The 11,462-nt window shown below is 61.4% G+C and overlaps 2 protein-coding genes across 2 annotated transcripts; one reads left to right on the forward strand and one right to left on the reverse strand.

Moving 5' to 3' along the window:
• Positions 1 to 1,191: 1,191 nt before the first annotated feature.
• On the forward strand, positions 1,192 to 5,507 carry LOC111138974 (transmembrane protein 79). Its single transcript, XM_022491029.1, has 3 exons — positions 1,192 to 2,391; positions 2,542 to 2,755; positions 5,051 to 5,507. Exons 1-3 carry the CDS (start codon positions 1,632 to 1,634, stop codon positions 5,262 to 5,264), a joined length of 1,188 nt encoding a protein of 395 aa, XP_022346737.1. The 5' UTR covers positions 1,192 to 1,631; the 3' UTR covers positions 5,265 to 5,507.
• A 955-nt stretch (positions 5,508 to 6,462) lies between these two features.
• On the reverse strand, positions 6,463 to 8,808 carry LOC111138925 (glycosylated lysosomal membrane protein). The gene is given in 7 exon segments (XM_022490923.1): positions 6,463 to 6,690; positions 6,800 to 7,056; positions 7,415 to 7,633; positions 7,734 to 7,934; positions 8,108 to 8,332; positions 8,334 to 8,366; positions 8,668 to 8,808. Coding segments are annotated over 7 exon segments (1,221 nt in total). The 5' UTR covers positions 8,788 to 8,808; the 3' UTR covers positions 6,463 to 6,524.
• Positions 8,809 to 11,462: the final 2,654 nt, after the last annotated feature.

Below are 11,462 nucleotides of genomic sequence, written 5' to 3' on the forward strand. Positions count from 1 at the left end.
CCTTGGAAGGTCACCTTGGATTCTGATTGCTTTCCTAACCTTGCACCCAGGCTACAAAGCAAGGTGTTTTGGGGTCTTTGTGAGTTATGATGGGAACATAACCTCCCTTCCCCCTCCGTCTCCTGCACCGACCTTTTTTCTGTTCCTGAAACCACCTAGGCTGGGCTTTCTCCTGCTGTCCCCTCCTTAGGACACTCCTTATTTCCCATGAGGTCACAGCTCAAATGTCATCTTGGCTAAGAGGTTTTTCTCTAATTGTCTGACAGGTTAGGCTCTTCATTACCTGAAACCCCAATACAACAAGCTTCTGGAGGGCAGGGACCTTGCCTGTCATCTTGTCTCCTATGTCTGTGCCTAGAATAGTGCCTGACTAGAAACAGGTGCTCCACAAATATTCATGGATAACGGTAGAAATTCCACTTCTTTTCTGGGTCTCCCAACCTACTCCAAGCACCCTTTCACGTACAGACCCACTCTTTACCCTCTGCTTTGCCGAGCTTCAGGCTCCCACACATCCCATGTGCCTGGACCTCACGCTCCCCTTTACACCCAGCTGCACCCCCACTTTCAGAAAGGATGACGACGTCCTCTGCCAATGCTTTTTCTGTCGGCAGATTCAGCAGGGCGGGTCCTGCCCCTTTAATCCGGGCCCCACCTGCTCTGGTCAGACAGGTTTGGAGACACAGGTATAGGGAGAGAGACTGAGAGGAACACTTGCACAGCCAGCAGGGAGCCGGGCAGCTCCTTCCCAGACATTGGGGACCCTCCGTCTCTCCAGATGGAAAGTAAGAGGGTATCATGGGTCTACATGGCTAGAGGCAGGTGGGGGGAAGGCAGGGAAGGCAGGCTTGAGGAGGTGGGGGGAAGGGACCCAGCCCCATCCAGCAGGAGTGAGATGGAGAAAACAGGGAGGGGAGAAAGGAGAGGAGGCATGGGGAACAGCCATGATTAGACCTAGAACTCAGAAGGGACAGCCCCAGGCCCTCTGGAGATGGAGGACAGAGGACAGGGGCTGGTGAAGAGAGTGGAGACTGCCCAGGTGCCCACGTTGGAGACAAAGGAGCAGGGCGCACGGCCGCTGCCAGATCCTTGGGACAGAGTTGTAGGCAGATCAGTGGTATCAGTTACCAGGAGAGTTCCAAGCAGGAATCGACAAGAAGAAGGGGAGGATTGAAGATGGAGGGACAGTGAGGCCCCTGTTGGGAAGGGAGCTCCTGGCAAAGCTCTAGAAACCCTTTCGTCCTCCTGTTTTTGCATGAGGGTGGCTATGACCCCAGGGGTTTTGGTGGAGGGAGTAGACGGTGTGGGTGGGAGCTGGCCGAGGCCATAGCTGCCAGCGCCTGCGCCCCCTGACTCACCCTCTCCTGCTGGGTAGCATTTGACGCGGAAAGGGTGTCTCCATTTCAGCTGCTCACTTCCCTCCCACCTCCTTCTTTTCAACACCTTTCTTGGCCCCATGTTCTCCCTAAGGTCCCAGAAGAGGCCAAAGCCCATGAGACCAGCTGCCCCAGACAGTTCTGATTCTATCAACCTGTCCTGAGGGCCAGAAACCAGGAACTTCTGACAGATCTTTCGTCTGCTCCCTCCAGGGTGGTAGGCCCTCATGGTAGACCCCAGGAGTGAGCCCCAGGATGACAGAACCCGAGACCCTGGCCCTGCTGGAAGTGAAGGGGTCTGAGGCCCCGGAGAAGAGCCCACCCCAGGCCTTGGTCCCCAATGGCCGGCAGCCAGAAGGGGAAGGTGAGGCCGAGACCCACGGAGCTGCGTCCTCCAAGGTGGGGTCCTCAGCTGGGTCTACCACGGCTGGAGAGGGACCTGAGGATGGTCTTGACAGCGCAGTGAGCGAGGCGGCCACCTTGCCCTGGGAGACCGGCCCCCCGCCCAGTGCCCTGTTCCCAGACCCCCCCGGGTGGCGGGACATGGAGCCGGAGCCCCTCCGGTCAGAGCCACCCCCCAAGCTGGAGGAGTTGTCCGAAGATGATGCCAACCTGGTGCCCGAGAAGGCGGCCCGGGCCTTCGTGCCCATTGACCTGCAGTGCATCGAGCGGCGGCCCCAGGGGGACCCGGCTGCGCGCTGTGAGGCCGGCGAGGGCGAGGGCCGCCGGGCCTGCCTGCCCACCCGGCCCACCCAGCCCGAGCCCTGTGAGCGCAAGTGGGCCGAGGCCGTGGTGAGGCCGCAGGGCCACACTTGCGGGGGCTGCGGGGGCTGCGGAGGCCGGGAGGGGCTGAGGGCGGTGGCCTCGGTGGGAGCCGCGCTCGTTCTCTTCCCCTGCCTGCTGTACGGGGCCTACGCCTTCCTGCCCTTCGACGCCCCGCGGCTGCCTACCATGAGCTCCCGCCTCATCTACACGCTGCGCTGCGGGGTCTTTGCCACCTTCCCCATCATACTGGGTGAGCTGGCCGGGGGTCGGGAGCTCCCCTTCCCCGGGTCCCCTGCGCCCAGCGCACACCAGGGTCCACGCCGCCCCCCACCCCGCGAGCCCTCCCCCGCTTCCAGCCCGCAGCTCACGGGCCGACCATGCGCGCTCTCCGATCCGCCAGGGCTGCTGGTGTACGGGCTGAGCCTGCTGTGCTTCTCGGCCCTGCGGCCGTTCGGGGAGCCACGGCGGGAGGTGGAGATCCACCGGCGCTACGTGGCCCAGTCGGTGCAGCTCTTCATCTTGTACTTCTTCAACCTGGCCGTGCTCTCCACCTACCTGCCCCAGGAGACCCTCAAACTGCTCCCCCTGCTCACCGGTCTCTTTGCCGTCTCCCGGTGAGCTGGCCGGGGGATGGGGCTGGGGGAGGGGGTGGTGCTGGAGGGACCCCGGCATTTTGTCTGGGGAGACGGGGGCAGGGAGCCCTCGGGATTCCGCATTAGCCCGGATGTGCCCCCTGCAACGTGAGTCCGCTTTCCGCCTGCACCTGACCTCACCTGGAGCAGGTGATCCGCCCTGTGTTCCCAAAGGAAGTTGTTTTAGAGAGCCAAGGACCAACCCAAAACTGGAAAGGCTGCCAGGTGTCACCTCCATCAACCTCCCACCCGCTGGCCTCTAGTTAGACACCCCCTGTGACCGATGCGCAGTTCCATGTCTGTGTAAAGGCCCCAGTTACTAGAGAGTCTTGTCTTTGTGTTACAAACTGCTGTCCTGACTTTGACTCTGGAATTGCCCAGGACCGTTCAGGTATTAGACACCAGCGCTCCATGTCCCCACTCCAGCACCCTGCCCCCCCGCCCACAGTTCCTTTGCCTCAGTGTCCTGTGACCTTCTCTCTGGCCAGAGAGCCTCCTGCTTGTCGGCGGTCACTGGCACTGGCCTCCTGCTCGTAAGCGTGGAGCCACGTTGGCTCTCGTTCCTCTGCTTTCGTCTGGAAGTCACCTGAAACCCTGTGGGGCGTTTCCACGTGAACTGCTGCTTACCCAGAAAGCACTTTTGAATTTCTGAAGGCACATGCAGATCTTTTCGTTTTTTTCCCTAATGTATTTCCTTTTGTTACTTTTTTTTTTTTAAAGCTTGTGTTTGTCAGAGAGAGAGAGAGAGAGAGAGAGATCATGCACACAAGCAGGAGGCGTGACAGGGAGGGGGAGAAGCAGATTCCCCCCTGAACAGGGAACCCAGTGTGGGACTCGATCCCAGGACACTGGGATCATGACTCAAGCCAAAGGCAGTTAACGACTGAGCCTCCCAGGCATCCCTCCTTTTGTTACTTTTCATGCAGGATTCCTGGTCCCTTTAAGTGCTAGAACATTCTTGCTCTTGAGCTAGCATCCGTGTGCCGTCCTTCTGACTGGGAGTCCAGTGGCCGTCTGTCCCACCAGCCTCCCGGCCGTCTTGCAGCCTGTTTTCTCCCAGATGTTCCCCCCCAGATGAACGTGTTCCTACTTGTGTCACTCACCCTCCCATGTCCCCGTGTCCATCCTGGGGAGCGCCGGCCTCAGACGGAAGCTGGCTTAAGCAGACATGGCGCTTGTCTGGCCCTTCTCACCCGGTTCACGGCGAGGGAAGCCCAGCAGGTCAGGGGACGCCCGCCAGCAGCCATGGGGCCTGGAACACAGCCCCTCCGTGTGTCCCCCCAGGGCCCTTCCTTCCCTACCACCTGCAAGGTGCTCAACACTCGTGCCTGGCTTCACCCTCTGCGGAGTGTGGGGCTTCAACAAGGGACTTCACGCAGAGAGCTTTCGGGAGTCTGGTGCTCAGGGAGGGCTCAGCCGCTGGAACCTAGTGTCCCGCTGCACCTGGCAGCCCGAGGCCGAGGCTCTTCTCCGTCCCATGGTGAGAGTGGAGGCACGGGCGTTTTGTGGCGAGCGGTCCTTCATGTGACAAGAGGCTGCTGTCCTCCTGGCACTAGGGGTGTGTATTTGGGATGGATCTTCCAAGAGCGGAGAGACCTATCCCTTTGGCTCCAGGCCTCTTGAAGCCGGCTTCCTTACTCTTTTCCCCTCTGTCCTCTAACATGGCAGGAGAGAGGGTGATGATCAGGCTTGGGTTCAAATCACAGTTTTACTATTTCCCTGATGTGCAACCTTGGACCAGTTCTACTTAATCCCTTTAGAGTCTTTGTTTCTTCATCTGCAAAATAAGAAACCAGTACAGTGGGGTACAGTCCGGCTGTGAGAGACGAGGAAGTGCGTGATGTATGGCTACAACCCTAATCAGGACAGGCAGTGGCGCGGACGGTCCGTACGGTGTGCTACCGAACTTCATAATGGGAAAAGGACATCCACCTTGTGCTTGCTCATCTGCACATAAAGCCTTGACCTCCAGGCCGTGGGGTTCCTGGATGTCTGAAGGCGGGTGGAGGGGAGGCGGGTGGCTGAGACCCGGGATCGGGACGGGGAACATTTCACCGTACTCGCTGGTGCCTTTGCATTTTGAACCGCAGAAAGGTATCCCACCTACGCTGAAGTTTTAGACTTAAATTTGGAAAGTCAGCAGAGAGGGAGGGAATGACGAGGGCCTCCTGGAGATGTGGGATGTCCACACTAGGGCCTACATCGTGTCGTGTCCGCCGCCCCCCATCAGCCCGCAAGCCAGCCAGCTGACGAGCTTCCTCTCCCTGCCGCCCCCAGGCTGATATACTGGCTGACCCTGGCCGTGGGCCGCTCCTTTCGAGGCTTTGGCTACGGCCTCACGTTCCTGCCGCTGCTGTCCATGCTGGTGTGGAACCTGTACTACATGTTCGTGGTGGAGCCCGAGCGCGTGCTCGCCATTGCCGAGAGCCGCCTGGACTACCCCGATCACGCCCGCTCGGCCTTGGACCTCAGGCCTCGTCCCTGGGGCTGAGGCCCCCACTCGGCTCCCCCCAGCCTCAGTGCCTCGGGGGACAAGCCCCAGGATTTCCCGTCTGTCCCCTGCTCTCCCCCCTTTCACCTTGGGAGCCCTCGGCTGTCGGGAGGGAATTCAGCTGATTTCTTGCAGGGGAAGAGGTGGACGGCCATGCCCCTTCTGCAGGCTGAGGGCTGGCACAGGGAGCATGGGCATCGTTCCCTCCTGAGCAACACCCCCCACCCCTGGCACTGCTTCCAGGACCCCCTGTGCTGGCCTCCGCCCCACGCTCCAGCGCCCGTGAGGCCGCGCAGGCAGAGCCTCCGCTGACTGACCATTTCTGTGCTACGGGCCACAGGGAGACGGGCAGTATTGCCCGTGCCCAAGGTAAAGCCTGGGCATTCGATCACACGGGACTTGCACGTTTGGCAGAAACCTTCCTGCGGGCCTGGGTTCAGGACCCTCCACCATGGGCCCCTGTAGGACTTTTAGCTTCGGTCAAGGTGATCGAAGCTGCCCCAGCCCAGAGCTGCCACCTGCTCCCTTCTGACCCAGTCAGGCCCCCAACCCCCCACCTCCAAACTGCAGAGGGGAGGGGAAGCCTCCGTCCGGAGAGGGGCAGGGGTGTGTGTGCGTGCGCCCACGCACATGGCGGCTGGGGTGCCTGCAGGGTGTGGTGGCCGATGTGGACCCTGTGTGAACATGTGCGTGACAATAAATGACCGCCATGGTCCTCCCTCACTATTCGTGCTTGAACCCCACTCTCAGGTGTCCCTCCCTGGTGTGAGCCAACTGGTCCAGAACCCCCTGCCCCACAGGACAGAGAGGGGCGTGCTGGAGGGAAGAGAGGGGACCGCACACGGCCTCCCTTGCCGACACCTCCCATGCCCACACCTCAGCCTTCGGTTCCTGGAACCAGCACCCTCTCCCCCGCACCCATGAAACCCGCACACTGACAGACGAGCCCTTGGGGGGAAAAAAGAGTCTATTTCATCCCTTCCAGAGTGGCCAGCCAGTCAGAAGGCCTCTCATTAGGCCCGAGTCCCATCCCGGGAAACAGGGCTCGAGGGGTGGGAAGGGATCGCCAAGGGACCCTCCCCACCTCTAGCAATCACCCTGTCGCTGGTCCCTCCCCGGAGGATGAAGGAAGCCACCCCTGGGGGTGGTCTCTGAGGTCCTGCAGGGAAGCCGGATGGAGAAGGGAGCAGCTGACCCTCCATTCGGCAGACCGGCGAGGCAGGCCCAGAAGTGCACATCCCCCGTCCCAGCGAGCGGGCCTCAGTTGACAGGCTGGTATTCGGAGCACTGCTTGTGGCCCAGCAGCAGAAACAGGCCTCCTGCCAGCAACATGAGCCCCGGGGCCCCCAGGGCCACCGCCATGATGCCCAAGATGAGCGGGGACAAGCTGTCCATCGGAGGAGTGCCCATGCCCAGAAGCATTGACCTAGGGCAAATAGAGTGGGAAAGACAGGCCAGCAGGTTAGGTGGGAAGACCGGGAGGCTGGGCTTCCCCACATCTACTCCCAGGGCCCCAGCCCTGCCCTGGCCCTCACCAGCTGAGGTAGCGTTCGTCCCAGTAGCCGGGGCCTGTGGAAGTCCCAAAGGTCAGATTGAAGGCACAGAAGTTGGTCTGGGACCCAAAGAAGGCTCGGACAATGGGGGACTGTGGGAGAGGGTACTCCGAGGTGGGGCGCAGTGGGGAGGCTTGGCAGGGCAGGGCCGAATCCCGGCCCCTCTGCCTCTGGGAGAAAGCCACTGGCCGCCACTGCATGAAGCCCGATGGGGGGGATCCCCACAGCAGCTGGTCCAACTGGGGAGAACGAAAAACAACAGGATGAGGACGACACCCTGTGCCGACCCTTCCGGGCCTCCAGCTGTCACTAGCTGGCCTGGGGCCTGGGCCCACCTCCAGGACCGAAGGCCACCTGCACAGAGCCTCCATCTCTCCTCCGTAGAAAGGGGAGCTGGATCGGGAGCACCGGGCGCCTCCCAGCCCTGCCCTCTGCAAGCCTGTGCTCAGCTCCCTCCCCAGCCCTCCGCAGGCCACACTCGTAGGCACAGTGACCAGCACCTAAAGCTGCTAAACTAGTTGCCGGTTGGTACGTGGTTACCGGCACCTCTGGCCCCGCGGGCTCCTCCTGCGGCCCCCACCCCGCTGGAGGCCTGACCTGGAAGACAGCAGGCGTGTACTCGTCATCGATGGAGCGCTGCTCTCGCACAGACGGGCAGTCGGGGCCCTGGCCCAGGGTGACTAGCTCCAGCCCAAACAGGGAATGCTCTCCCCGGGGAGCGGCCCCAACCAGGGACACCTCGAGCTGGCAGGTGTCCGCCGAATGCAGGAGGCGCGGGGCCTGGGCTGGCCGGCCGGAGCCAGGAAAGGCCTGCACCTGGAGTGGGGGAGGCACGGGAAGCGGGGGCCTGTGTCTGCAGGCCCTCCCCACCCTCACACACCAGCTTTCCGTGTTCCTCTGAGTCCCCACACCTTACCCTGAAGGCCAGGCTGCCGTTGGCAAAAGCCCTGGTGGGGTCACGAATGGGGTGGCCTCGAAACGTGGCAGTCAGGGTGGCAGGGTCCAGAGAGTCGGTGATGTTGTCCCAGGAGAACTCGGCCAGGGAATACGGGGGATGCGGTTTTCCGGGAGGCTTGGTGGACGCCTCCGATGTGTTGGTGTCGTCAAATTCAAACAGCTGGTGGGTGGGGTGACGAGGGAGGGGCTTGCTGCGTCCCGCTGTACCTGAACCAGCCCCACCCACTCGCAGACCCCCACCCCCGGGGTCCCATTTTTGACAGTCTTCAGTGCCCCCCCCCGGACCCCGATGAATTCTCTGCTCCTCCCCCTGGCTCTCCCCAGCCTCCTCACCCTGGTGAAGACAACGGCAGAAGAGAACCGGACGCTGTCCATGGGGAGCACGGTGAGTCCCCCGTCCGGCTCCGGGGACAGCAGGCGGCTCCAGTTGACGGCCAGGGTGCTGTGGGGGGTGTCGGTGGCCACCAGCAGGGCTGCCGGGGGCCCTGTGCTGCTCCACACGTAGTGCAGCGTAGAGTTGGCGCCCACCGCCCGGATGTGTAGCAGGTTCTGGGGGGGGGCCCTGCCAGTCCGGGATGACCTCCAGAGACACCTGGATCATGGGGTAGGGAAAAGGACACAGGTTGAAGCCGCTTGGGGGGATGGGGAGAGGTAAGGGGCGCAGAGGTGGACAGAGACCCGGATGCCCTGACCCTGGCGGGCAGATGAGGGCGCAGGGCTGGGGGGTGAGAAAAAGGCCCACCTGGGTCCCTCCGGGCCACCAGGGCAAGACAGGGAGCCCCTGCCCTCCGCAACCCGCTCCCGTGGGCCCCAGCGGCCCCCTGCGCCCCCTGCAGCCCGGGTGCCCTCCCGGGCCAGCGCCTGCTGAAGCGCCCAGGGCTCTAGCCCTTCACCTGGCGGGTCTCGCCCCGCAGCAGGCCGAGCAGGGCTGCAGACGCCAGCAGGCTCAGGAGGAGCGTGGGGCTGGGGGCACCGCGCCCCCAGCGCCAGCGGGGCCCCTCGCCGCTGCACATGGGACCCCAACTTCAGAGGGCGGAAGAGACCCCAGAATCATGTGACACGCACACTCAGCTGACCTCCGCGCAGGGCGGGGCCTCGCACAGTCCTTAAAGGGGCCGCCTCCCTTAACCCCGATCCAGGCTCAGGAGAGAAGGGGAGCCGGAAGGTCGGGAAGGTGGGTGGCTCGTCATCCCCAGCGGGGCCCCGAGCGAGACACCCGGACCTCGCCTACCTGACCGCCACGCTGGCTGCCTGTAAGGGGCCACGATGTCGGGATTCAAGATCCCAGGGGATCCCGATAACACTGTGCTGTGGGGAAGGTGGAGAGGAATTGGACAGAACTCTGGCGGAGACGGGGTGCCCCCATGGGTCTGTCCATGACTGTGGAGCCCGCGCATGCGCTTCCTGACCTACGGGAGCTCCGCCTTGTAAGACATTTCCAAACTAACCCTGTATTTGTCAAAAGGAGTTTATGTCTGGCTGAATAAACCCCCTTTCTGTTGTTTTCGTGTTTTTCCTTAAAATTATGTTGACTAATAAATGCACGTGACTCAGACTTCTTAAGGTAAGGGAGGGTGTCACTCTTCTTCCCTCCTGAGACCACCACCACTGTGGTGTTTGTGACTTGTCCTTCCCAAGGGGCACCAAGCAGGGGCACCCAGCAGGCTGCTGGGAGCGGGCGACTCTTGGTCTCAGGGTCGCGAGTTCGAGCCCCACGCCGGGCGCAGAGCCCACTGAAGAAAGCAGAACAAGACCCGAGCTGTTCTGTGCGTGCTGCGTGCCACACGTGTACACATACGTGTGATGCTATGAAACGGCGGCAAACCCGGGCCTGCCGTGTGCTCTCCCGCATGTGCCTGTCGCCTGCCCTCTGCTCCTGCGCATTCTCCACTCGCGTGTCTCACCGCGGGGGCCTGTCCCCCGGAAACGTCTACCCAGAGCCGAGGTGGTTTCCAGCAATGGGCTGCGGCAGGCTGTGGCATGAACACCCTATGCCGACAGCATTTCATACGCATCTGAGTCCAAATACCGGAGCTACGCGGCTGATCCCACGGACGGTGTGTGAGATTTCCCCCGGACAGGCCGTGTGGGAGGGCCTGACCCTCGCAGCCTCCACCCTCCTGCTTGTCCCGGCGAGGGAGGCCGGTCACTCCTCTGTAGTTACACCTTGGCCAGAGTGTAGGCCCCACCTTCCTGACCGCCAAGTGCTAGTTCTTTAAAGTTACCTTCTGTACTGGAACCAACATCACCGCGTCCCCCACCGCCTCCGCTCTCTTTTTCACAATGTCCATTATTCTCCCCCACGCTGATATATTCTAAAATGTCAGGTTTTCTTCTGGTTTCACTTTTTTATATTGAAAACTTTCAGCTGCCTGGAAGTAATTTTGGAAACCGGGAATGAAGTAGGGATCTAATTTTATTTTTCCCCCAAATGGCTCCTCTGGGATGAACTCGTTTTCTCAAAAAACTCATTTTTGAGGGCGCCTGGGTGGCTCAGTTGGTTAAGCAACTGCCTTTGGCTCAGATCATGATCCCAGAGTCCCGGGATCGAGTCCCGCATCGGGCTCCCAGCTCCACGGGGAGTCTGCCACTCCCTCTGACCTTCTCCCCTCTCACGCTCGCTCTCAAATGGATAAATAAAATCTAAAAACAAACAAAAAAACCACTCATTTTTGAGACAAGTGCTTGTATCGTCTGAGCTACCAAGACAGTAAAGTAGAAACTGGAGTCTTGACTGAGTAGTCAGGAACTCAAGCCTCCCCACCACTCAAAAATGCTGCTTTACAGGAGGAAAACGGGATGTGGCCGGTGCTAGGAGCCTGACAGCAGGGGGGCAGCACACCCAGTCGGGGAGGTGGCGAAGCTGCGGTCACGCCACAGGCCCACAGGGTGGTGACGGAGGCAGCCTGCGCTGCAGGGAGAGGCTGGGAACGCCGGAGGGGGGCTTGGGCAGGAGGAGCTCGCCCCCACGCCCGGCAGGGACAACTGCAGCCAGAATGGACGTCGGGGGAAATCGCAACGGGGAGCAAAGACCCACAGGGTCTTCGTGAGCACCACTTCAAGACCCGGTCGTCTACCTCGCCCCTAAGGTCCTAGAGCGCAGAAGGAAGGATGAATGAAACAGAGGCAGGGCCCTCAGCACAGGAGGTGGGGGCTTGTTCCAGAGCCCCAGGGCAGGAGGAGGAGCAAGGGCTTCAGACGGGGCTGAGCCAACGCTGGGCCCCGGATGCAAACAGACCAGGGGCCCCCTCGTGCCTCCTGCAGTGGGCACGGCCTGCTGAGAGCCAGACACGCTCGCCTACCATCTCCAGCTTCGTGGCCCTTGACACGACTTTATCTGTGCCAGTCGGATGCCCCACTGTGAAAGGGGGATGACTGATCGGAGTCCCCCTGGAGACGGGGAGTACACACGCGGACTGGAACGTGGTAGGCAGGAGGCACTGTGTGCTGTTCTTCTACCAAGCACTCAGCCCAACACGACTAAGGCCTGCGGCCGGGGAGGAGGTAAGGACTAACTGTATGAATCCTAAGGACAAAGGGGATGTGGAGGGCCCAGGAGCCAACACGAAGGACACAAGAAATCACAGGCTAGCCCCACCTGGCCTCCAGCATCCCTGGCCATTATTTTCTTCTCTTGATAAGAACAAAGCATGAAACACAATTAAGCCTTCCATGCCTGCCAGCAGAG

This window comes from Enhydra lutris, unplaced genomic scaffold, assembly GCF_002288905.1.
Source record: "Enhydra lutris kenyoni isolate GAN:26980312 unplaced genomic scaffold, ASM228890v2 scaffoldscaffold94, whole genome shotgun sequence".
Lineage (NCBI taxonomy): Eukaryota > Metazoa > Chordata > Mammalia > Carnivora > Mustelidae > Enhydra > Enhydra lutris.

Excerpts from the sequence above, each read along its gene's own strand:
- LOC111138974 (XM_022491029.1), top strand. The coding sequence starts at position 1,632 with ATGACAGAACCCGAGACCCTGGCCCTGCTGGAAGTGAAGGGGTCTGAG. Across the intron at positions 2,392-2,541 it reads CACCTTCCCCATCATACTGG|GGCTGCTGGTGTACGGGCTG; the intron begins GTGAGCTGGCCG and ends CCGATCCGCCAG. Across the intron at positions 2,756-5,050 it reads GGTCTCTTTGCCGTCTCCCG|GCTGATATACTGGCTGACCC; the intron begins GTGAGCTGGCCG and ends TGCCGCCCCCAG.